The sequence below is a fragment of the Maniola jurtina genome, chromosome 2, assembly GCF_905333055.1.
Source record: "Maniola jurtina chromosome 2, ilManJurt1.1, whole genome shotgun sequence".
In the NCBI taxonomy this organism is placed as follows: Eukaryota; Metazoa; Arthropoda; class Insecta; order Lepidoptera; family Nymphalidae; genus Maniola; species Maniola jurtina.
In genome coordinates this window covers 6,725,508-6,752,031 of record NC_060030.1, presented here as the reverse complement: position 1 = coordinate 6,752,031, position 26,524 = coordinate 6,725,508, and the positions used below count along the sequence as shown (strand labels likewise).

The following is a 26,524-nucleotide window of genomic DNA, read 5'->3' as shown; positions in this document are numbered from 1 at the left end:
TAAGTACATATTATGATTTTTTTTTTATTTCATTATCATTATCGATAGATCTTTCATCGTCACTGTTTATGGAGGTACATTACTTCTGCAATACCAGAATATGGGAGTTAGAACGCGAAGTTTAACAGGTGTGCACTATAGGTATAAATGCTAGAATGCTCACACCGCAGAGTTGGAAGACCCCCACTAGGTAGACGGGCGACATCAAACGAGTCGCAGGGAGCCGCTGTATTAGGGCGGCGTAAGATTGTAACATGTGGAATTCCAAACAAGATCCCTATATCCAACTCTGTGATGTCTATCGGTTGACGATGATGATGTAAATCTACGATCAACACATTCTTATTCCTTACTCCTCACAGTTCCGGTAGGCAGCCTCTGCAGCGTCAGTATTGAATTATTAAAACTGTCTATAAATAAGAATATATTATCTAGTAAGATAGTCAATTTCGTTTACGGTGAGTACAGAATTTTTCCCTTCTACGTGATAACTCAGGCACTATTATACTCGTAATGTGAGAAAATATAATTGTGCACTACTGTAGAAAGCATAGATATCCGAATAGAAGGCTAACGCTTTCCTTTCACATGTGGCTAAGCACCGACAAAAGACAGCTGCGATCCAGACTTACTTTTAAATCCACCAAGAATTAACACTTAAACAGCTGCACCCCATTTCGTAACGTAAAGAGTCTATCGGTCCCCAGATATCGGTCTTTTGATTGCTTGTTAACCGTTTAAAATCTGCTTCATTTACCTCATTGGTCTAGTGGATAGCTTATTTGGCTGGAAAACACGAGGTTCGGAGTTCGAATCTCAGATCGAACCAAGTTATTGGGTAAATACCTATATCTATAAAATAACCTCAGTTCAATAAAACCTATATCTATACAAGAACCGGAGTTGTGAAGTTGGTCGTATCATACTCCCGGCCACGGAAATCGTATAAAACCATTGGTTCTGATCCTCTCCCCGATAGTGTAAGATTGCCATTTCTTCGGAATATGACGCCCTTTTCTTTCTCTTCACTACAGGGTTCATTAGACTATTGATGTCCACGGCATTGATTGCTGTGTCAATAGTATGTACGGATGCGTATCGTGCTAATGTTAAAACAATGATTTGCTGAGCTCAACAACAATTAGGGTGTCTTTAAATTTGTCTTAAAGTGCTGCGCTATGTAAATCTATAATCCTACTAATATTATAAGTGTGAAAGTGTTGATGTTTGGATGTTTGTCACTCAATCACGCAAAAACAACTAGACGGATCTGGCTGAAATTTGGAATGGAGATAGATTATACCCTGGATTAGCACATAGACTACTTTTTATCCCGGAAAATCACAGAGTTCCCACGGGATTTCGATAAACCTAAATCCACGTGGAGGAAGTCGCAGGCGTCAGCTAGTCACAAAATAAATTTGAAAGCGCCCTTAGGTTACACAATTTTATAACGAGTTACTAAGAAACACAAAACATAATTTGATGTTTTAGACTCCAAAACTGATTTGATGTTTATGATTCGGTCTGCCAGACCGAGTCGCTATTCACGTGTTAAATATAGGGCGTAGAGAAACACTGACATCTTTCCCACTGAGTTATTTTTAATGATGGAGACGTTCCATTTCGTACTGTCTCTTTTAAGTGTTATTATTTTATTCAGACGTGATCCAGTAACTGTTCTTAGGATTTTCTAGGTAAAGCTGCATAAAACTACAGCTAAAGAAACAAGCGATTTATACTTGAGTTCTAAAGAGAGTGAAAAATGTATTTTCTTTCACAAAGCGCAAAGGTAAAGAACATGAAATATGGTGTGGATTCTGCTCGGCTCACCGTGCGTTGGGAGACTACGTATCGGTTTTCGTGACTCGAAAATAAAAGCTTTGCTTGGTTTTGTGTTGCAATCCTGCAACTTTAAATGCAAGTTACATCATCAGATAGAGAAAAGCAAGGGTTGAGCTTTTAAAACCACATGCATAATAAGTAGTAGTTGGGAAATAGATCGTTATTGAAAAATTATTGTTATTCATTGAGATAACAATATTAGTATGTAGCTTTATCGTCATCAAGATCAACGTGATGGTGATTTTTATTTTTATTTTATACTTGCTGGATTTTTATCTTAACAATAAAGATTATTTTATTCAAATTCAAATTCAAAATATTTTTATTCAATTAGACTTTTACAAGTTCTTTCGAATCGTCAAAAGCATCTACCACTGGTTTGGAATGCCTTTCCTACCGAGAAGAACCAGCAAGAAACTCGGCGGTTGCTCTTTTCAAAGATTTGATATACAATATTATGCCATGTATAAAAGCAATTGAAGTTCTGCGCATTGCTGGAGCGAATTGCAGGTCAAATCCACGCTTTTTTATCATTATTAGGGTTCCGTACCTCAAAAGGAAAAACGGAACCCTTATAAGATCACTTTGTTGTCTGTCTGTCTGTCTGTCCGTCGTGTCTGTCAAGAAACCTATAGGGTACTGCCGGTTGACCTAGAATCATAAAATTTGGTAGCTAAGTAGGTCTTATAGCACAAGTACAGGAATAAATCTGAAAACCGCGAATTTGTGATTACATCATTAAAAAAAAATTAAAATGTTTCAATTTTCAAAATAAGATAACTATACCAAGTGGGGTATCATAATATGAAAGGGCTTTAAGTACCTGTACAATGTACATCCTAAAACAGATTTTTATTTATTTTTATGTATATTTATCGTGCAAAATGTTGGAAAAATACCCGAGTACGGAACCCTCAGTGCGCGAGTCTGACTCGCATTTGCCAGTTTTTTATTAAGAATCCGTATCTCTTTTATTATTATTAACACATCCACCACATCTCTCTAAGTATACATGCTTTTAAAGGAATTTGCGTAACATAGGATATACCTACGCAAATCCCTGCGGCCGGGGGAGAGATTCCATGACTACCAAGGCATGTACGTCTACCTAATCAAGTAAATGTTTCCAAATCAACGATCCGAATAAATCGATACGACCAGTTACGAAGTTATAGGTTTATGGCCGAACGTATTCCGAAACTGGACATTGCAGATTCGAAAATAAACATTTCTGCATCTCGATTCGCTGAACATTTCATACCTTCTCAATTCAATATTTCTGACCGAGTATAGAATAGTACCTACTCGTCTCGGGTGAATTTGCACATTATCCGTTCTTTTGTAAGTCTGTTTATCTATCCATCAGTCACGGTATATTTTCTAGAAATAAGAAACAAAGAATTAGAAATTTATAAATAATGTAATTTAGATCTAGCATAAAGCATATTATTATCATTAAAAATACCTGTAGGTAAGTTTATTTAAAAGCGGCGCTTATTGAAGCTAAAATTGTCTATCTTACTTGTGAGCTTGAATTGAGTAGGTATCATTAAAAATATCGTTTTTTTTACTCAGAGCACAGAACTGTTTCGAAAATTTGGTTTGCTATTTTGGTTGGCTATTTTTTTTTTTTTTGTTATAAGTCTGCCTATTTTGTTAGCGGGTCTATTTAAATCAATGTTGTTTTAATTAATATTTTACAGTTTCAGTGACAATCTGTACTTAACGACTACTATAAGATCAGTCAATTATCACATAAAATATAATAATATACAAAAGTTTTACGCGATTCCTAAATTGAATTATCCCAACTTACTAAACAATAGTTGTTCTTGCAAAAAATTAAAAGCACCTGAAAAACTTTCAAAGAGTTGAGAATGAACTCACCCTACACAAATAAATACGAAGTATCTTACGAGTACGTACATTAGTAGATAAAAGCCATTAAGTCGTAAATTTCTAGAGCAATAATAATTTTATGAGGCAAGTCTAGTGTTTTCTTGGCAAAACACAATGTGAATCTCTTATGCATTGCAAGACGAGATGAATGCTCTTCTGTATAAATAAGTTGTTAGTTCACAAAAAAACGTACAAAGTATTCTGTTGAGAATGTATTGTAGTGATTAAATAAGTACAATGACTACTAAAGAGTGTTTCATGTACTTACATAATATTGTGTTGGGAAGTAGATATAGAAAATCGTGCAGTCACAGTCCATGTCTTGGACTAGAGTCTAGTTGTGCACTAATGACCCCATGAGTAGGTAAAGTGGTGAACCATAGTGATCAAAACATTAATAGCAATTTCAATGCATTTTTCGATATACTAATGCATTGATAATCGATAAATTTCTTTCATTTTATTTTTGTTCTTGTAGGTACGCTGCTTACTTGGAAGATCTGTAGCTTATTATCTTTGATCACTTAAATAATAATCTACATTTGATTAAACAAATAATACTTATAAAAGACACTTTTACAAACAAGCAATTTCAAAAAAGTGCATTTTGTACGATAGTTTTGAAGAAGTTTCATTTGCATTTATATTAGTAGCGAGCGCTAGCACATGCAGAGAGAATGCTTCGCTTAGTTACTATGAAAATAGTTCTCCGAGAAATGATATTAAGAAATGCTTAGGTTTATTTTCATACTATGCATAAATAATAATAAGTATAAGAGTCTCCATGGAAATATTTCTTTAGAAAATAGTTATCTATCTGTTATAATGAAGTTGGGAAATGTAAATCCATACTAATATTATAAATGCAAAAGTATGTCTGTCTGTCTGGTTATCCGCTAGCTTTTCATGGCCTATCCGTTTAATCGATTATAATAATTATGTAGGTTCTATTGAATCTCTCTAGCACCACTTACTGGCTAGGTATGGTCATGTTCAAATTATCACATCATATTATATCCATACAAATTCTACACATATTTCTTGGACCTTGTCTTAAGCATGTATCGGTTCAGTGATTTATTCCCCACCTCGCCGTTTCACGTGATAAAGACGGCTTGGCGTCATCTGAAACAAAGGGTGAAATTGCTTGAAGGGTAATCTACCCAGCTGTTCTGCGTGCGTTGACCGCGTTTGACGCCTCCGTGGTTACACGACACTTTCAAAGAATCCTGTTTCCCATTGTTTGTACGGGAAAGACTTTTAGCATCAGGAACTCTTTAGCGCTACTTCGCAGGTAGAGAGGTTTTCACACCTTTGATACTTGAAATAAAAAAAAACATAGAAATTTTACAATGTTCGTTTAGCGACATATTGAAAACATTGCGCGTCACAATTCATTGATAATTATGATATTAAATTAATACAGGAAACTAGTTCATATTAGCGACTTTATAAGAGTGGAATTAGGTTTTGAAATTCCGTAGGAATTCTTCAATTTTTCGGCATAAAAAATAGCCTACGTCATTCTGCACGTCATTTAACTATAATATCCGTGCAAAAAATTGCTGATCTATTGATCTACTATTGTGGCGTGATTGAAGAACGACAAACCGATCAATAAACACACTTTCGTATTTATAATAACTTTATTTGTTTTGGAAACCCGAAATTCGCTACCGTTAAAAACTCGTTTCTGTAGACGACTCCTCTATCGAGTATCTTTTATTAAAGCCACATAAAAAGCTATAGCGCCTTTATAGCAAATATTTTATGTCCAAATCGGATATTGGAAATCAACCCACGAACACTGGTATGAAAGCCCAAATATAAATCTTCTTTGACCTATCATCACGGTTTGTTTGTCTATTTTTTGTTAAAGGGCTTATAGTACATAAAAGACAGAATGAATGGACGAAAACTTTATTTCTAACGGACGGAAATACCCTAAATAATAATAATATAGCCGACATTGAAAATCCACTGATCTATGGATTTCAAACAGTGCATTTGAATAGGATTTCTCCACATCTGGTTGCGCTTCGTTAGCAATCCGTGAATGAACTCCTTAGAATGTGGACGTCGCGCGTTGGATAAGTAGGTACGTTTGACTTTGTAAGCAAAAATTGTTCACCTGCTGTAAGTTGGTTGCAATATACGTGTGGCCACAAACCCGGTTATGGCATCCGGCTGAGCTTTCAATTGCCCACAAGATGGTGTAGTTGTATTGTTACATGTTGTAACTTTTTATGATTTGAAAAGAGCATCTGCTGAGTTTCTTGCCAGCTTTTCTCGGTAAAATCTGTGTTCTGAACCAGTGGTAGAGTCACGGACGTAGCGGGACACTAGTTGTCCTCATGAAATACATAAAAGTTCTAACACTGATATATAAACTATAAAAACGTGTACCTATCACTAGCTTTTGCCCGTAAAGCGACTCCATTAGACGTCTAGGAACTATCCATTTTTAATGTAGGTATAGTATAAAGCACTTATAAATAATGTAGCTATCTATCAGTGAAATAATTTTCTGAGTGGGATTATTAGTTTCAGAGACCGCTGCCTACATAGAAGCTCACAAATTTTACCTACTAATTATATTTACTTAAGATTATTAAGATTATTCTAAACTTGAAGTTGCAATCTATGAGCTGGTAACCGTAATTTTTTAAGTCATATCAAACGCCAACAAAAAGGTCTGAAGTGACCCAGCATTAAAGTCAACTTATGATAGAGCGTGATAAATTACGAACGACCCACTGCCGCTTACTTTTTATTAAATTCCGGGTTCGGCTCCAATTGTGGTAACAAATTCGCAAAAAAACTTCCTCAATGTGATATACTGTCTAAAACTTATTTAACGGCGAACATAGCGATGATTTTTTTTAAATAAATTTAACTTTCACACTGTACAGTTCTAATGATAAAAAGAATCTTGCCATAAACGGTGCCTTAAATCGAAATCCAAGATCATTCTCTAATTTTTGAAGTCAATGGAGAGGCAAGATATGCTAGTAGTGTAAAAAAATGAGCATTTAGCTCTCCAAAAAATCTGTTATTTATTATAGACGAGCTAACATCGTGCTTTGTAACATAATCTTACTTTCATACGAATTCAACAGATTAAAGTTACATTTTCACATGAAAGCATCACTCAAACAAATCTAATAAATCTAATATTCTCTCCCCAAGTCTTCATTTAAAAATTTGTTAGTTTATTCATGGTTTATGATCATCACCATCGCCGGCCCACACCAGCTGAATCTGTAATCCTACTAATATTATAAATGTGAAAGTTAAAATGTTTGGATGTTTGTTACTCAATCACGCAAAATTAATAAAAATTATACCCTGAATTAACACAAAGGCTACTTTTTATCCCGGAAAATCTAAGAGTTCCAGCGGGATTTTGAAGAAGTCGCATGCATCAGCTAGTAATTAAAATAAATATTAATTGCAAATAACTAGTACGCAAGAGCAAATACATAACTGTTCGAACCACCAACAAAGCTGATATTTCTGAATCACGCGACTTGAATAAGAATGCCGTAGAGGCTGTAGACCAGCTACGAAGCTTTTGCCGTAACGTATCTCGTAGAGGTAGTCTTAAACCAATATTTGTACAGCACTCTTAGGTTGCGCTCATCACGTTTATGTACTGCTTTATATGTTTCAATAATGGATCTATACTTACTGATATTTAGTTATTTAGTTAAACTGTTTGCTCCCTGATAGAGAATCCTTGGAAAATATATCACAGTTATAGAAATTAATATTTCAGAGTTTATCGTGATGAGTACCTATACTACGAATGAATTGTTTATCCAAATAAAATATTTAAATCATAATATTATCATAATGATGTAGCCACACTGGAAATACACAATTTTCCATACGCAGTGGCTGTCAAAGCAAAAATGTGAATAATTTTTTTATTAAATGAAACGAGTACCGCAAATTTTTAAACAATTCCGGCCTTCCTTTAAGCTCCGGCTACCTTTTATTTTTAATACAAATCGCGCGAATTGCTGGCGTAACAGCGGCGATTAATAAAACAAACGTAAAACGAACGAAAAACCAATTATTATAACTGTGACACGATTCCGTTTTCTTATAAATTCCCGTTCACTTTTGGCGATATTGGAGGAATATTTTTAGAGTTCCTTACAAAGGTGCCAACTAAACCTCTCCTGTCCGTCCGTCCATCTGTCAGCTAGCTGTATCCCTTGAACTGTAATAGGTAGAGAACTGAAATTTTCACAAAGTGTGTATAATATAATTATCGCTATAACAACAAATAATAAAAAATCAAGATTACGAATTCTATAATGGCCGCCATGACATTAAAATAATAACAAGTGTAAATTAAAAATTTTCAACACCCCCGACAAATCATTTTCAAATAAATAATTATGTATATCTAGGCAACGTCCATCTTGACAGCTTGACATTTGTCAATTGACACTTGAATATTATGAACCTAAAGGTTATCTAACCTTCTTTTCTACAAGAAAACTAGAAAAGAGCTGAAAACTTTCAAACGGCTGAACCGATTTTCTTGGATTATAGCTAAGAACAATCTCGATCAAGCCACCTTTCAAACAAAAAAAAGTAAATTAAAATCGGTTCATTCGTTTAGGCACTACGATGCCACAGACAGATACACAGATACACAGATACACAGATACACACGTCAAACTTATAACACCCCTTTTTTGGGTCGGGGGTTAAAAACCAAGAAGACGAATGGCGAGACCACGATATAATATCTTGTACAAAGGAACGGAAGCCTTCGTGTTTGAGTCCGACTCGCACTTGACCGGATTTTTTTTCTTTCAATTCATTTCAAATTATTAAAATCCCCGCTCGCACCGAACGCTAACTGTTTGCGATAAACTTTTTTGATATTACTCAGCACCCGGTGCACGTAAATCTGCCCTTACAGTGGTCTTTGTAACTTTTTCAATTTAACAGGTTAGGATAAATCGTTCATTCTTTATATTTGAACATAGAACTGATATAAACTCTGCCAAAGTTTAGGCAGGCGGTCTATTGTTTGTTCGCGTTAACTTTGAAAATCTTTTACCTCGATAGATGGAAGTGTATGAATAGGAGTTTTGTTTCCTTATGACACCGATAAAACTTTTGCCGTTTGCATTTTAATGATATTTGAAAACTATTACATAGGTACTTTGCAATTCAGTTATCTAGATTTGGAATGTTTTTAAGGGTAACTAATTTTAATTTAATACTTTCTGAACAGTTTTTCTGATAAATTAACCGGCGTAAAGTAGATATTTTTAAGAAGAGTATTTGGTTTTTGCAATCCCCTTCTGTCTGAATATAATCAATAAAGTTTTTTCTTTGATACTTTTGCAAACTGTGAACTGCATTTCGCGATTACCATTCTCAAAGACTCTCACTTTTACTTTGCTTTTATTAAAAGCTAACTGATTTTATTTCAATAATATTCAAAAGATCGTATGTTTATGCGATAGATTTACCTAAAAAATTCTAAGACAATTTACCTAATTTGAATAGGAGTAGATAATATTATAATATTACTATGTATGTTAAGCGAATTCAAGTTGTATTTTATTGATCCCCCAACAAGGATTCCTTAAATTCGCCAAAAAAGCAAAGTGTAACATTAAATTCAAATAAAACATTCAATTAGTAATAAAATATTATTTTATTTATTTTGAATCAAAATTTATAACACATGTCACATAGGTATATTTTCTAATAAACTTTGCCTCTACACCAAATCAGCCATGGCTACACATTATATGTACATACATTAAAACGCATGGAACAATCTTATAGTCAATATAATATGTTTAGTCAATAATATAATATCATATTGTGGTCTTCATCAACCAAGAAGTTTTTAAAGCGGTAATGCTGTAGCGTGAATTAAAAATTCAACAAATCATCATTAGTACGCTAAGTTTATTCACAATTTCTTAAACCCCCTGGTCCCAGGCCCTTCTTAGGTGGTGAATCTGCTGGCTTCCTCATGTTTCTCCAAATTCTCCAAAAACCTCTGCACATACCGATATCATTGAAAATCAGAAACAATAAACCCCCAAGCATGAGCGCTGTAATTCCATATACAACTCCCATAGCAATTTTAGGCAGCGTAGGTCCAAATAATAGCACTCTGATGTACTCCACAACACAAGCCTCTAAGCCCCTGAAATTAAAGAATATTTTATGCATGACTATTAACTGACTCTATTGTTGAGACGCTAGACGTTTTGGTAAGTGGATTTTTTGATATTGGACGTTTTAGGACTCTGGACACTTTAGCATACTAGATATTCTAGGAGACTAGACATTGTCAGCTTGGACATTCTTATGTGTTAAGCCTTTTAAACTACTTAAGGGACAAGAACTTATATTAAATGCCACTTGCTGCATGGGGGAATTTAAGAAACCGGTGGTCAGAGTATGGAACCTAATCAGAATGCGTGCTTTCTTCACGTTAGCCTTCTGTCCATTGCGTTTGATCCGACAGCCATGTCTTTTTGAGATCATTGAAGCATCATCATCATCATCAACAGATAGACGCCAACAGCTGCTGGTCTTGCGCCGCCTGAATCCAGCGGCTTCCTGCGACTCGCTTAGTGAAGTTGTCCGTCCACCTAGTGTGAGATTGGCATTCCAGCACCTGGGAACATCAACGTCTATCGGTTTTTTGAACTATGGCCCCTGTACATTCCCACTTCGGCTTTGCAATCCGCTGAGCTATGGAATGTGATAAGCTTACATCGCATCAGCGAGTAATAATAATTCATAAACTATTAGATTTAAGTGGTATAATTATAAATCTTACCAATGTGTATGAGCTGTTATCAGGATAGCTAGAATGGTGTCGAAAAGTCTGTTAGGGATCAATAATCCTAAAGGAATAAGGACGATCAGAGAAGCTGTTGTACCCTTTTCAATTACCCATAGTTTCGCGTGATCATGAGGTTTTTCTTCATGTCTTCGGACTATTGATGTACTGAGAGATTTGACCTGCATAACAGTTAAAGAAAAAAATATCAAAATAATTTAAAATTACTACTTTTAGGGTTATAGATAGAAAATATTTTTGATCTTACCAAGGTGGCTTTAAATAAAGGTTTATTTGAAAAGGCATTGGTTCTTAAAGCAGGTACCAATGCCACACGCAGTTGTTGATATAACAACGTGCCGATTGTTTCTGAAAAGAAAAAGTAACAGTTAAAACCTTTTTTCATAATTTTTTTTAATTCATTTATTTGTGTATGAGTCCGTTAGTCAGATTTATTTTATTATAATAACTAAATTAGTATCTGAATAATCGGAGCGTGCGACTGTTCAGCTAACCACTCTACGATTAGGGTCTAGTTAACTCGACTCTTAGCGTTATTCACGTTGACTCGCAGCTGTGCGGTCCCAACAAACCATCTAAAAAGTTTTTCTTTACATTAAGTACGTATCTGCGATTTAACTAGAAAATACGGGTGTTACTTCATACTATATTATATTGTTGCGAGCGCACCCGCATTTTAACGTAAACAAGCACTAAAATGCTCTATAATCACTAATAAAACACTTAAAATCAGTAGACATTCCAACAAGTATAACTTAGGATTTATAATATTTAAAGGCTGGACGTTGATGAGAAAATAGACAAGATTCCCAAGACTATGCAGCTTGCACTGTGGGGGCTTTAACGACCCAATTCATTGTGTTCTGAGCTAGGTCAGTACATATTTCTTACTAAGAGAAGCTGGTAAAGCTACCTCAAAACCACTGGGTTTATCTATGCGCCAAACTGGATCATTCTTAGAAATTATTTCCATATTATATTTATTTCCATTTATATTTATTTCCATTTGATTGGTATAAAATTAACTTCAAATAGGGATATGAGAGAAATTAGAATGTGAGAGATTACCTGATTTCCGAAAACACAAAGAAAGAGCCATAATAATTGATTTTTAAGCATAAATGGCAGATAAATTGTTATTTAAAAAATAAGCTAGTTGTCAAAGTTAAATGACACTTTGATTTTAAAATTAAAAAGTTGTAGGGGACAGTATTTTTTTAAATATAAAGGTATACACAGATTGTTGTGCACACTCACACACTTTGTAAGCGCAAACAGTCAAACTTTGCACACACAGGATCAATCAATAAAAAACACGTTTTCACACAAAGTCTGATGACAAACTTTATTATTAATTGCTTTAGGTTGTACCTATACAATATCCCAAATAACATACTTGCATTTAAGGTAATTTATCACTTGTTAAGTTTTACAAAATCAAAATAATTGTGGAAGCCATTTTCCCCCGAGAGGAATTTCCATTGAAAGTTGACAATGCAGCCTGCCGGTGGACGGAAGCCCATTGTCATACTGGAAAAGCTATTATTGACATTATTTAAAGTCCTATTAAAAGTTTTTTTAAATAAAAACCAAAGGCTTTTGTGAAGGTTTACCCTGGAAAATCAATAAGTAATATCGGTGACGTCGATCGCAGCTCCTGGTGTTATAGGCGCGTTTTTTATCTCACAATAAAAGTTGCGAGGCAAATGGGGTTGGATATAGAAAATATTATGTCAAAGAAACTATGACTGATTTTATTATAAACCTGTAAAAATCTTTACTAATATTATAAATGTTAAAGTGTGTCTGTCTGCCTGTCTGTCTGCCTACTAGCTTACGTCCTATTTCTTTAAATAATTTTCATGAAAGGTAATTGGGCATAATATTGACCCGCTTCACGGACATGAACCAAAATTGTTTTAAATCAACGATATAATAGTATTTTAACCTTTCTGTATATAATAAATATTTGATTCAAAATCTATAGGAAAAAGTTATCATACATTGAAAAGAGTATTTAAAAGGTTTTTCTTTCATGGTACAAAAAATATTTGAATTTTATCGTGATTCCCATGACCCACAACAACGCGGTCTATGTCAGTCTACATGATACCTACTGTTAATTTTGCTTGTGTTCGGCGCCACGGGTACGGTTTCCATACTAGATATTTTTTCTTTCTCTTTCTCTTTATTGTTACAGTTTTCTGGTACAAATAAATAAATAAAAATGTAGTGCCTGTTTACCTTTGGTACAGAGGTAGAATGTATCCCGGAGACGAATATGTGCTACTTTCTATTCTGAAAAATCAAAAAGTTCCCACGAGATTTTAAATAAGACCTAAATCTACATAGAAAAAGTTACGAGCATCATTTAATTCGTACAGAGATAGCTTGAATCCCAGACACAGACATAGACTAACTTTTATCCCGGAAAATCGAAGAGTACCCATAGGATTTTCACAAAAACCTAAATCTACGCAAAGTCCGGGCATCATCTATTAATTTATATGTACCTATAACTAACATTGTAACTTGATTTATTAAATAAAATAGTTCACTCTGGTACAACGAAGCAAACATTCTAGTGAGTAATTATTGATACTTATAAGTTATAACAATCATTTTAGTAGGTTCCAAAAAAAGAATACCTTCATAACGCACGAGCGTTAAAGAAGCGTTGCGTTAAAACCCGGCGTTGCGCTGAAAATATAAAGTGCGCGTTAAAAAAGCGTTGACGTGTGAACAGATACTTAGGAATGCATTTGTTCTATTTGAACGCTTTTTTAACAGACTTTAAAAAAACTCTCGTGCGAATGAGGCCTAATGCAAATCCAGAAGCATACCTCTACCAAGCCTTTACCAGAACAAAAATTGTGCTTGTCAATTTCGCAGTGACATAAAAAAACTATGCGACTATAAAAAATCGACAATTTTATGAAAGTGCCAATACCTTCCGGTCGTTATTTATGGCGTCAAAGGCAACGGCCAGATACGCAATCAATGGGCGTTGCTGGGTGCCGTGTACTTGCCATCGTATATCATGGGGCTGATTGAGCGTTGCTGCCCTGTAGTCTGTCGCCTAAACCATTGTTTTACTTAACATAATATTATGTACTTATATAGATAGTATTTGAATGAATTTAAATTGTCATATAATATGTTGTGGACTATGGTGTACATTAGCCACACCTAATAAACCACACATAATAAACCACAGTCAATTTAACTATTATGATCAATGGAATGGGTCCCAGACCCTCAGCAATGAAGAATACGACGCAGATGAATTATCGCGTGTAGAAGTGTGCTATATACCTATGTACCTTATCATCTTTATCATCGTTATCAATCCATCGCTGGCCCACTACTGAGTACAAGTCTCCTCTAGGAATAAGGAGGGTGTATTTCATAGTCCGCCACGATGACCAATCTCACCTGAACCTGTGCCTGAACGGTATGTCGTTCTCTATATGAATTTTATAACATAGGTAGTTTCGATTAAAAATCAAGTGAATTTATTGACCGCTTCTACCAGGAATTTTGTCGTTTAATAAAAGGGGAACTGTCAACGCTGAAATTAAATTCTTGTGCGCCATGCGGCTTTATAAAACGAATAGGTGCCTTTACTTTGTAAAAAATATTACGACGAAAAACTCTCAAAAGGTTATTACAAAAGGCTTGTAATATCGTTGTATCTTTGGTTGGTATTAAACAAAAAAATAAATAATAGGTAGCAACCTTCCTAAGCCTTCTTTACGTAAATAACAATAGGAACCTGCTTTGGTGAGTGAGTTAAGGGTGAGTTACATTTATAGGTAGGTAGTGTTTGATTTATTTATTTAAATACTGTGCTATATAGAGACTGCAAACAAATATAATATTTTTTCAAAGTCAAAGTCATTTATTCAAAGTAGGTACTATTGTACTCCTTTTGATGGCCGAAATTGTTAAATTTGTACGATATAGTGGTGATAATCAATTACGTAACTTAAAACTACAGCTACGAGGGTTCCAAACGCGCCCAGGTCTGAGGAGAGCCCACAAAAAACTCAGCCGGGTGTTCTTTTTTTTACTATCACCACTTTACAAAATCACATAAACTTATTAGAACCATCAAATTATTTAGGAAATTACCCAACTGAAAAATTTATAAAATGTTCTTTGATTATTCAAACTTTAGAGAAGTTTATTTTAACTCGATTCGAGATCACATAAGATACCTATCGTGTCATCTTGGTGTCATATAATTTGTGTGTATTATAACGCTGCTAAGGAGATAAATATTTACTATATTATGTTAATTCAGGTTTAAGTTGATCTCCCTAACCTAATTTACCTACCTACCAGCTCAATTATGTTTGATGGTTGCCTGCAACGATAAATCTTGGGTGGTTGCGATTTTTATCAAATTCAGATTGTTATCATAGATTTTCATCAAAAGTTATTTGATGAAAATCTTTTTGGAACTAAGCAAAAAACAATAACGTCAGTGTTAATCAATTCTGTCAATTCTGCATCAGAAAAATAAATACATATATTTTTCCCAAAATGATTGCAAACTTATTAACATTGATAAAGAAAACGTTACCAAGTTTTTCAAAAAGGCACTTCCACGCGAGTTATAACTTGAATCGCGAAGAAAAACCGGCAGACGTTCAAATAGATGATCCATTTTGTCTTAAACCTATCGAATACGAGAGCCACACCTTAAGGAAGCATGATAACAGCAAGAGGCAGCGACTTTACGAGTTTGGTCTTTACGTCGCTGCTTGTATGCCGAAATTTGTCCAAAAAATCGAAATGCAACATACAGATGAACTAGATATACTAACGTCTCCCGAAGGATTATTCCCCGTTCTGAGTTTCATGGCGCATCACCAACACGCTTGTTTTAATCAATGCTCTTACGCAACTGCCATGGACGTGCCGAGTAGGGAGTATAGATTTGAAATTGCTTATAATCTTCTAAGCTTAAGATTTAGCCAGAGAGCTCGAGTTAGAAGTTATACAGATGAAGTCACTCCGTTACATTCGGCGTACAGCCTTTGGGGAAACTGTAATTGGCTGGAAAGGGAGATATATGATATGTTTGGAATAATATTTACAAATCATCCAGATTTGAGGAGGATTTTAACTGACTACGGGTTTGTTGGTCACCCTCTTAGAAAAGATTTTCCTTTAGTTGGCTACATCGAAGTAAGGTATGATGATGAGTTCAAGAAAATAGTCTATGAACCTGTTGAATTTGCACAAGAAATGCGCAACTTTCAACTTCATTCGCCGTGGAATTATTTAAGCAATTTTCATGAGGGTTACAACTGTCCTGTTCCTGAAAAAAAGGAAGAAAAACAATCTTAGTTTGCCATTAATTGCTTATTATATTATTACTTACAGAATAGAAATTATTTACCGAAGAAATAAAGACTATTATTTTAACGTTGATTTGTTTACTTTAGTTTAATACTAACAAGACAACCAAACGATAATAATAAAAAACCCTGCCAGGACTCCATATTCACGTTTGCTTCCTATAAAATATGTATGTGGGTAATGGAAAACAAAAATTAACTTTCACATCACGTAGCAACGTATTATGTACTTTTTCTTAATATCATAATGCCATTTCTTATCATGATAGACATTGTGGACGTTTGGATATTATTTATATGTATGTATTTGGCCAGAAGACCATTAACTTGCCATTAACCATTTAATATACAATTTATGCATAACACATCTTATACTTATTGGATAGAATCAGGCGTTACTTCTTCTTCTTTGATTTTGAATAAATAATATTGTATCTAATGATAAAGTCGATTTTCTTTTAGCTCTAAGAAAATGCGAAGTAAGGTCATTTCTCTATGTCGCTCGGTAAATAGCTCTGGGGAATGTTACAAATCTCAGAAAGTCACAAAGAGCTTTCTGCTTGTGCCTGAGAAGCTTTGCAGAGATAAATATTCTCTAATTTTACTGACGCACACACCACAGGTAGAACTTACAGTTAATGTTTTAAAATACTATATTTTGTGATCCTGTTTTAATCCATACAAATAATAAAATTGCTAAAATAGATTACTTTAATCAGGTTTTTACCCTCCGATCCAAAAAAAAGGCGTTATAAGTTTGACGTGTGTAACATAACACCCCCAACAAGTGAAGATTACAGTAACTAGAAAAGAGCTGATAACTTTCAAACGGCTGAACCGATTTTCTTGGATTATAGCTAAGAACACTCTCGAACAAGCCACCTTTCAAACAAAAGAAACTAAATTAAGTTCGGTCAAAAAAGTTTAGGAGCTACGATGCCACAAACAAATACACAGACACACAGATAAACAGATACGCATGTCAAGCTTATAAGACCCCTCTTTTTGGGTCGGAGGTTAAAAAGTAGACCATGCCACTTTCCACCAAGTCCATCGACTCCAGTCTTTATCCATGCAATAAAACCACATTGATTAGTTATTCTTTTGCAACGTGATTGAGGAATACGCCAACAAACAAACACACTATCTCATTCATAATACTATCTTTTGGTGAAATCTTTACAATAGCCCGTTATAAAAGTTTTCAGTATAACTAGCTACTGGGCTAACTTTACTCTCTTTTGATTTAAAGTTTATCCTTTACACTTTTGAAATCGCTATTTTAATTTCTATGCCATAACTAGCCCTAATTCAAAATAACACGTACCTACAGTTTCAAAATTATCGATGCAGTAGAACGTCCAATAATAATTACTTTACTTATAAAAGCCATTACGGAGCCCGTATGCCACATAATAAAGGAGATAAAGCGATTTTGCCGGCTTCACTTGGCTAGTATCTTCGAAGATATAAGTGGATTCTTAAATGATCGCTTCTTAAGTTAACTATCCCATAAAATTAAGTGAACCAAATTATTTGGTTTTCTTTATTACTTCAAGCTAATTGCAAATGGGATTTTTATAATCGCATTTTAATTCGTTCTGGATAGGTAGTTTTAAGTTCGCTAATAAAATAGTAATAGTAGCTGTTATATTCTGTTGACCCTATCGTTGTGATTCCAACCCACTGGCAAGCATGGTTCTCTGCTCAGAATGAGAAGTGTTTAAGTGAACAACGCTGGCCTAGTGCGGATGGCCAGACTTCCCACACCTTTAAGAATATTATGGAGACATGAAGGTTTTCTCACGAAGTTTCTCTGCTGCCACAATCGATATTTAATTATTATTATTAAACGCGTCATAACTCCGAAAAGTTAGAAGGGACCCGGGATCCCTCGAAAGGAGGCCGGCATTCTAAAGACTAGGCCCGTTTAGTCTATACGGTACTTTTTTTTTGTTGAAACTGACTGGAAAGCGCTCTAAAGGGGTGTTGTGCGTATGTCGGCGAGTACCGGCACAGACGGGGTCCATACTTGTGTAGTTTAACTAACTTGTTACAAATAACTACAAACTTGACATTGGCTAATCTTTGTAAAGCCTCTCTAAAACCTCTCTTCACTTTCTCCTAATGAAAACTTTTCAGACAGATAGGTATGTTTCTAAACATCGTTCTTTAATAAATAATAGTACAAATGCGTCTTTCATCGAAATAAGTTTTTTTATTGGTATTAAAGTTTTGTTCATAAATCTTTTATAGCTAAAGCTCGTTTTTGTATCTAATCGTATATTATGTACCTTCTTGTTTACCGTAACATCTGTGACGACAATAACTTACTACTCGAGTCACTGCGACATAAAATTTTTATCCGATAAGAGGCGGCGGTTAATGGCTGCTTCGTAATTAAGGAAAGACCACTTCCAACATTTATTGCCGAAGGCGAGGTGGAAATTAAGACGACCGGGTCTGCTATTCTATTTGGAAAGTACGGCCGAAGTTTTCAACGACCGATGTTTTTATCCCAATACTTGGTGTCAAACCGTTTATTGTTTGAGCGCCAATCGTTTAATTTTAGTGGTAGAAAATAAACGTGCAATGTTATTGTTACAAATACAGTCATAAGTTTCTATTATTATTTATTTGTAAACACCACTATAAGTGGGATAGAATACACTTACAGTACACGGTTCTTGTAGATTGTACTGTACAGTATAGTACTGTATCATCAGTCATCACCATCAGAACCATCAATCAATAGAGGTCCACTACTACACATAGGTATCTTGTAGGCACTTTTACACGCCACAGTCTTGCACCGCCTGAATTCAGATTTCAGAGTCTCCCTGTATTACAGCTTTGATGACAAAAATATTACAGTTTTGATCTTAGATACTTATTTCTCGTATAACGTTTTATTAGCGATTCGTAACTGCTACCTAACTTTATTAATGGAATTAACAGTTACGAATATAAACATCAATTCTGCGGAGTTTATTGTTGCAACATGTGTAATGATGTTATATTGCCAGTTTAAATTTTGGACAAACAACGGGGTAATAAGACGCAGCTGCACGGGTTGAACTAATTTCGTCCCGACATGACAAGGGTATTAGTTGGGTCGGGACCCTTTTTATAACTGAAGTAACTGGTATTATACCGAACGAGGTAAATTTATATAAACCTGCAGAAATAACCCGTTTAGTAATGCATACTACTGTTAAATAAAGTGGTTAAATCACCTTGTGGTTAAGACGTCAGCCTTGCACTCGGAAGGTCTGGGGGTCCATCCCGGGCACGCACCACTAACTTTTCGGAGCTATGTGCGTTTTAAACAATTAAATATCTCAATCATTATTTCATACTTTCAATTCACATAGATTCCATGGAGTGTAAAGGCCTCGCAAAAATCTACCGCCCAGAGCCGCGTAACAGCTAAGGCTGCCCCTGCATACAGCGTGCAAAGGGTCTGACAGTTTGCAAATTACGCGCAATTTTCGGTCAAATGGCCCAATTCGGAGTATGTGGACGGAATGTACAGAGCTCTAGTATCTCACAATGGTGTGTAATCAAAGCGGCGCTACTCCAATCGCGCGTAAATCTGGACAATCTCAGGTAATTATCGCAAAACGTACATTATTACATGTTATTACATTAAACGGCTGTGATAGCGACTATTAAGTCACCCTGTGTTCATAGACACGTAATGAAAACATGATTTATGAAGAGCTTAATGTTTGGATAGTAGTCTCCTGGTAGTTTTGCGGTCTCAAGGTGCATTTAAACTGCAGTACTGCAGTCAAGGGAAATACATTAACAGGACGAGTCGAGATTTGAATCCTGCTGGTCCTAAATGGTGGTATGTAAAACTGGCTTAGAAATTTCATTAAAATGTAGATAAAACACTATATAAATTATATAGAGCTAGCGAATGGGTGTTTTAATAATAATAAATACTTGCGTTGAAAAAGTTAATAGGTCTGAAGTTTGAAACAAGTAAGGCTCTGGTACCGTGTAATCTCTGGTTACAAGGAAACGACTATAAAGGCGTGATATAATCGTCCTGAAACGTCAATCACACGGTGGACGAAAGCCGAGGATAGTAAAGCCGAGGGGTTAGATTATAAGGGTCTAATTCTCTTGGGTAAAAGGAATATTAATATTCAGGACCATGAATGGTGGATCTAATTTACTTTTACATCATGTAATACTGTATAGTGGTATTAACTTTCCGATGACGAAAATGTTTGTGAGATTCGGTTGAAATAGCAATTCGGATATTAGTCTAAAATAACAAAGTATTTCGCTTTCGATTCCTGAATACATAAAACATAAAACTATTTCTAACATTAATAACAGTTAAAAGCCTAATGGTTCCTTGGAAATCCAGAGATGCGTGCTGGGGACGCATCTCTAACTTTCAGATTTATGTGTGTCTAAGCAGCTACCTAAAACTTAAATTTACTTATCACTTGCTTTAACTGTAGAGGAAAACAACTTTCAGGCATGCAGGAGAAATCTGCATGCCTGAAAGTAATCCATAATGCTCTCAAAGGTCTGTAAAATCTGTCAATCCGCACGCCAGTGTGGTGGACTGTGTCTAAACCTTTCTGATTCTGAGAGGAGTGCTCAGCAGTTGACCGCAATGAGTTGATGATGATGATGAACAAATTTTGGACTGCCACTAGATAACAATACATTCCTTCCTACAAATCAAGGCTAAGTTGGTTGGTATATACCTAAAACCATGCCACTAAAGCAAGCATTTTTATCATAATAATTCGACTTCTAGCGAAAATTCCATACGAATATAAAGGCTTAACAAAACTCAAATTTCAATCTCCGTTCCATCATGATAATTTATTTTACGTAACAAATATCTCCATAAGCGATATCTGGAATTCAATTTAAAATTTGCGTGTACTTCGGCAACCAAAGCCGCTTGTGGTAAAATCGGAACGACAGTAGGTATTTTGATATAAGTATTATGTATTAAAAATCACGCGTGCATGCATCGAATTTGAATATTTTTATAGATCAGTTAACGTAACGGAGCGCTTAAATGATTTGGTAATAATACCATTTTACTGACCTAATTTTGATCAGGGCAGCTAATTTTTATGGGGATTTAACCCAACGTAGGTAGTTGGTTGACGGGAGACATTATAGCGCATAAATATATAAACACAGGTGCACAACCTTATTTTTTTATCACTCACTCGCTTGAGAGTGAGAGATTCCTGACCCGTCGAACTATGAGTAGTTCGATGGGTCAGGAATCTCATACGATCAGAGAGTATATCAGGCGTAAAATTATGACTAGGATTATGCTCTTCAGCTTCAACTTTCCAAGACCTACCAGGCTGCTAGATACTAGGAATTTTAGACAGAAAAACACAATAACTAGCCAAGCATCTAGCAAGTTATAGCCAGACAAAATCCCAATAAAAACAAAATCAAATAAACTAGCCAATAGATCAATGACGACTTGTTTCGCTAAATTAGCCTACCGATGCGTTCGGCGTAACGAAGCGTCCGCGTCAGTTATGGTGTGCCTAAGTAGTTCGTCACAAATTACATACTGTATCATTAACTACACAAGACTGTGAGGAAAATCTAACTTCTCATAAGTAAGGTAAGATTCTATTAAGTTAATTGAAAAAAAAACCGGGAAAAAACATTAATGTTATACATTATAATTTACGTTCCACGATACTTGATCGCGAACCTGCACCATCAAAAGGCTTTAAAACTGTTTTACATCTGAGAGTACTCACTCCAGTAGGATAACGCTAAAGGATTTTCCGTAAAGAAACGAGATAATTGTTTTATAACACATTTACTTGTGACGAGGGTCACAGCAGTAAACAAAAGCCTCTCTCTAAACCTTTTAACGAGCTCATTAATCTCGTATAGCATAATTTTTGACATAAAATTAATATTATTTTGCTTTTTATATCTCGTGTATCTATATTAAATAATTTAGACTCATAATAGAACAGGTAGGTAGGACTAGGTATACAAACCACAATACATTAATCTAACCGAGGTCTGTGTAAGAGTCTACGTCGTAGACCTGCTCAGATTATGGATCAAACAAAACGCATTAATAACTTTATTTTATGCGGTTAAATCATATTAACTTATCCGCGCAACCACATGCCACCGCATCCTGAGATTTCACTAAAAACCGTTGCTAAAAACTAACAAAATATCATGGAACCAGGAAGATGGTAAGAACTCAATAATACTAAGAACTTAATAATTCGAAAAATAAACATAATATGAAATTGACATATTTGACATAAAAGTCATAGTTTAGTGGGAATAATAAAGCAGCAAGAGCAATAATTCGAAACTTGTTCGAAACTAAGATTGCAAAAGAAATAGAAATATTAAAATTATTTAAAAAATGCTCAGAATATTGAACAAAATTAAGGTAAAGCTTTAATCACTTATTTTTAATATCGTAAATAACGATTGTAGTAAGATGGTACACATCCATAAGTGTACACATCAAAGAGAAAAATGTAAAGCTAGATAGGCCCTAAGTATTTCCGTAGCATCAATTAATATTTTTGTGAAAAATAAAAACACTTATCACACTAATATTATAAAGGCGAAAGTTTGTGTGTATGAGTGTGTGTGTATATGTTTGTTACTCCTTCACGCAAAAACTACTGGACAAATTTGGCTGAAATTTGGAATGGAGATAGATAATATCCTGGATTAGCACATAAGCTACTTTTTATTCCGGAAAATCAAAGAGTTCCCACGGGATTTCAATAAACCTAAATCCACGCGGGCGAAGTCGCGGGCATTGGCTAGTCTAAGATAAGCACAGAAGCATCGTGATTAACCCATCGCTGGTCCACTGCTGAGCTTGGATTTCCTCTCAGAAGACCACACTGGCCCAGTGCAGATTGACAGAGGTCACACACCTTTGAGAACATTATGGACAACTCCCAGGCATGCAGGTTCCTCACGAAGTTTTCTTTCACCGTTAAATCAAATGATATTATAATTGCTTAGATCGAACATAATTCCAAAAAGTTATGGGTGCACGCCCAGGATCAAACCCCCGATCTCTTAGCCACTAGGCTATCGTCGTTCGAGAGATAGTTAAATATAGGAAATACCTAAATGTACTCTTGAATGGATTTCTAATGCGTATTTCCAACAACTTCAATTCTTTCTTTTTCTATCCTAAATCTCAGTTACTCAAACTAGACTAAACAAACTTAAATTATGGTGGTCTCTGAAGTTTCACCGCGATGTATTAAAGTTTCAAGGATCGACGCGACGCATCTTAAGTAGCGATGTACGAGCACTGCGGGCTTATGATAAAATTTACTGAGGATTACAATATTATTATGAATATAGAAGAGATTTCAACCAAGTAGTATTAATATTATATAATACTAGTTTCAGTTTATTAGAAACACTTTTATGTGAAACCTTATTAGACTTTGTCCGCTAAAAACCTACATCACTATATAGATTTTTTTGAAATCGCGTGGGAATTCTTTGATATTCCGAGATAAAACGTAGCTTGTGTCTGTCTCTAGGACGCAAGCTATCTCTGTACCAAATGTTTTTTAAAAACCCATAAGAACTTTATTTTCAGAACAAAAGTAGCCGTCCCTGGAATATAAGATAACTCTCCACTTTTGTATGTTTATAATATTATAGTATGTATTCATATGGATGATTTAAAGTATTTTTAGATATCATGGCAGAATATTCTTACTTTGTTTTAGATTTCACGGATACAAAGAAATATTTCAACTTCAAGTAGTCTTTGCAGCGAGGAATTAAATGTCCATAGAGATAGCAAGGATAACAATCCTTCAACACCCTTCGAGTTCTCCGAGGCGAACCTAAAAGTATAAAAATTACTTAAACTTTATTTTGTTTAGAAAATTGGGAGGACTTGGTATAACTTTTCAAGTTAACGTTAACTAAGTATATGTTTTGTCATTTAGTATGGACGGGAAAGGGACAAAAAACTTTTCCTTCCCGTACTTTACATGACAGAGTTACGCACAGTTTACGTTAAACCGGAAAAGTTATACTAGGGCCTCTGAGTCGTAAATTTAGAGAAAACTGTCAAGGCTATAAAATGGTGTACTATGCCCAGCTAGAAATAGTAATTAAAAAATCTAGTGTATCAAGCACAATAGAGATAAATAACTCAACTTCGCCGCACGACATCCGTGAAAACATTTCTTAATCCACCATCGTCGTAAGCTAATCTAGCATTTTTTTGATGTATGAACTTATCGTTTTTTAGAGACTGTCTGCAATAATCGAAAATTATCCAGAAGGTGCTCAACGGTCGGCATTATCTGCCGCAATAGACATTGCTCAGAGACAGATTGGATGGCTGCCTATATCGGCTATGCACAAAATTGCTGAGCTTCTCAGTATACCAAGAATGAGGGTTTACGAGTGGGCTACGTTTTACACTATGGCTAAAAGGTAAAATAAGATTAGGTATATTATTTATTATTGAATTGTAATCATCTAATCATGACTATAGTCGTGTTTTGTGTTTGTTTGTTGTTTTGTTCTTCAATTACGCTGAATAAGCATGGATATAGTTAAGGATCTGCAGAGTGACAAAAAAATTTATACCGGAAAATCAAAGAATCCCCGCTGGATTTTTAAAAACCTAAATCCATGCGGATGACATCTTAGACATCAGCTAGTGGATTATAAAAAAATCATTAAAACGAGTACCTAACTCATATTAATGTGAAGTGTTGGTCCCTACAAGATTGAACCACTGCAGCGATCTTGGTAAAAAGCATAGGGAGATCAGTTCCCACGGGATTTCAAAAAAAACCTTTATCAAAGTTGCAACCAAAATATAGATTTGGATATTTAGATTGAACATTATAACGGGCTTCAATATGACAATTTCCAGGAAATTCAGGGGAAAGTTTAATGTCAAAGTTTGCGTCACCACGCCTTGCATGCTCCGAGGCTCTGACTGCATCCTCCAGGTGGTAGAGGAGGAGACATGTTGCACAACTGGCAACGTGTCCGAAGACGGCTTGTTTGGCGTGGACATCGTGCAGTGCCAGGGTGCCTGCGTCAATGCACCTGTCATTGTTGTGAATGATGATTATTACGTGAGCAGTACTTATTTTTTAATACATAGACTAGCGTTTGGCTGCAATCGGACCTGCTGATGTGGATGGAGCTTAAGATGGAGCGCGCTTGCCTAGGAGATGGCTATTCATTCTTGACTTGAAGATTTTATTTGTCTAGTCTGGTAATGCTTGCGTTGTCCTCGTCGTCGCCATCTTCACCTGCATGTCGGGTTTCGATCGCCATCCATTGTACGTGAGATGAGAAAGCTGCGTCCATTGTAATGAAATGAAATGAAATGATTTCTTTATTTTGCGAAAGGTAGGACTTCCATAGGATGATAAGTTATGCAGGAATAGTGATTTACTTCACTAGTAATGACAGTTCTGTTCATTGGTTTGCTTTGATTTCACAGGAAGATGTGAGTGTTACAGATGTGCAAAATATCATCCAATGCTTAAGATGTGGTCAAATACCTCAATGGGGTCCTCTGTAAGTATTAACTGTTCTTGTACTATACGCACTCATGGGAGTTAAATAGTAGATTTATTATTATGGTGTTTTAGATCTGGAAGGTTTGCGTCTGAGCCTATAACGGGGCTAACAACTTTGCTAACGCCTCCTCCAGGGCCCGGGTTTGGCATCCAAGAAGCCCTATTAACTCCACCAACGAATCCTGGCAAGCCCTGTGCACCGTAGTAAAAAAAAAATTGATTGTTGCAGTTTTTATTAATTATATTGTTTGTTCACTTGTATATGAATATCTAAAATAAAACACCGATAACCATTTTGAAATCTCCTTTCATTAAAATACGCTATCCGTTTAATAAACTAAACATAATATCATATTATTTTTGCTTTGCTGAGAAGATAGAATAACTATAGATGAATCGATATCATTAATTTTTATCATTACTTGAGAGTATTTCTTGAAATGCAATCTTTAATTACTTATATAAATAATAAATTATAAATAATTTATAAGCTCGTTTGGAATTCATAAAATGTGAGACGTAAAATTGAAGACAAAAATGTTTTTAAAGTACAGCAGTTCTTCTTAGCCATCGTTTCTCGTTAATCTAAAAAGAAAAACAACAAGTTCGGCGACGAGTCAGCAATAATTTAAACGACAACAAGTGCGCATGACATTCGGGCCTAGCTATGTTTTTTTCTCAATAAAGTGTGTATTGTTATATCGAAATATTTTAGTTTAACAAAATCTGCAAACTCTTAATATTTTACAAAGGTTTATTACAAAGATTTAGGCTATTGTAATGGATTTCTAAGCCTTACTTTGAACTAAAGTTACTGCGTCAAAGAAATCCTTATAATATTAAGAGCTATGACCAAAGACCTCATGATACATGTTGGATCTGCAGCGATTGACGAACTGTTTTTCAAGCGACTTGATTCTCGTCATTTTTTGGCGCTGTGAGCCATATAGGAGCGTACTTGGAATTTT

The 26,524-nt window shown here is 35.2% G+C and overlaps 3 protein-coding genes across 3 annotated transcripts; 2 read left to right on the top strand and 1 right to left on the bottom strand.

Moving 5' to 3' along the window:
• Nucleotides 1-9,414: 9,414 nt before the first annotated feature.
• LOC123869863 (succinate dehydrogenase [ubiquinone] cytochrome b small subunit, mitochondrial-like) lies at nt 9,415-11,767 on the bottom strand. Its single transcript, XM_045912944.1, has 4 exons — nt 11,672-11,767; nt 10,851-10,951; nt 10,580-10,764; nt 9,415-9,937 (listed from the first exon to the last, which is right to left on the bottom strand). The coding sequence occupies exons 1-4, from the start codon at nt 11,700-11,702 to the stop codon at nt 9,694-9,696; spliced, it is 561 nt and encodes a 186-aa protein (XP_045768900.1). The 5' UTR covers nt 11,703-11,767; the 3' UTR covers nt 9,415-9,693.
• Nucleotides 11,768-15,082: 3,315 nt separating this feature from the next.
• LOC123869848 (NADH dehydrogenase [ubiquinone] iron-sulfur protein 3, mitochondrial-like) lies at nt 15,083-16,045 on the top strand. The gene has a single exon (XM_045912918.1). The coding sequence runs from the start codon at nt 15,152-15,154 to the stop codon at nt 15,959-15,961; it is 810 nt and encodes a 269-aa protein (XP_045768874.1). The 5' UTR covers nt 15,083-15,151; the 3' UTR covers nt 15,962-16,045.
• Nucleotides 16,046-22,288: 6,243 nt separating this feature from the next.
• Nucleotides 22,289-25,788, top strand: LOC123869853 (NADH dehydrogenase [ubiquinone] flavoprotein 2, mitochondrial-like). Its single transcript, XM_045912931.1, has 6 exons — nt 22,289-22,405; nt 23,727-23,852; nt 24,260-24,447; nt 24,896-25,103; nt 25,478-25,554; nt 25,629-25,788. Exons 1-6 carry the CDS (start codon nt 22,379-22,381, stop codon nt 25,759-25,761), a joined length of 759 nt encoding a protein of 252 aa, XP_045768887.1. The 5' UTR covers nt 22,289-22,378; the 3' UTR covers nt 25,762-25,788.
• The last annotated feature ends 736 nt before the right edge of the window (nt 25,789-26,524 follow it).

What these genes read in the sequence shown, in the direction of transcription:
- LOC123869863 (XM_045912944.1), bottom strand. Translation starts at nt 11,702, where the DNA reads ATGGCTCTTTCTTTGTGTTTTCGGAAATCAG. An exon ending in TTTGTGTTTTCGGAAATCAG is followed by an intron (nt 10,952 to 11,671) that starts GTAATCTCTCAC and finishes TTTTCTTTTCAG; the next exon opens with AAACAATCGGCACGTTGTTA. An exon ending in CTTTATTTAAAGCCACCTTG is followed by an intron (nt 10,765 to 10,850) that starts GTAAGATCAAAA and finishes ACTGTTATGCAG; the next exon opens with GTCAAATCTCTCAGTACATC.
- LOC123869853 (XM_045912931.1), top strand. Translation starts at nt 22,379, where the DNA reads ATGCTCAGAATATTGAACAAAATTAAG. An exon ending in TCTCCGAGGCGAACCTAAAA is followed by an intron (nt 23,853 to 24,259) that starts GTATAAAAATTA and finishes ATCGTTTTTTAG; the next exon opens with AGACTGTCTGCAATAATCGA. An exon ending in TTTTACACTATGGCTAAAAG is followed by an intron (nt 24,448 to 24,895) that starts GTAAAATAAGAT and finishes GACAATTTCCAG; the next exon opens with GAAATTCAGGGGAAAGTTTA.
- LOC123869848 (XM_045912918.1), top strand. Translation starts at nt 15,152, where the DNA reads ATGATTGCAAACTTATTAACATTGATAAAGAAAACGTTACCAAGTTTT.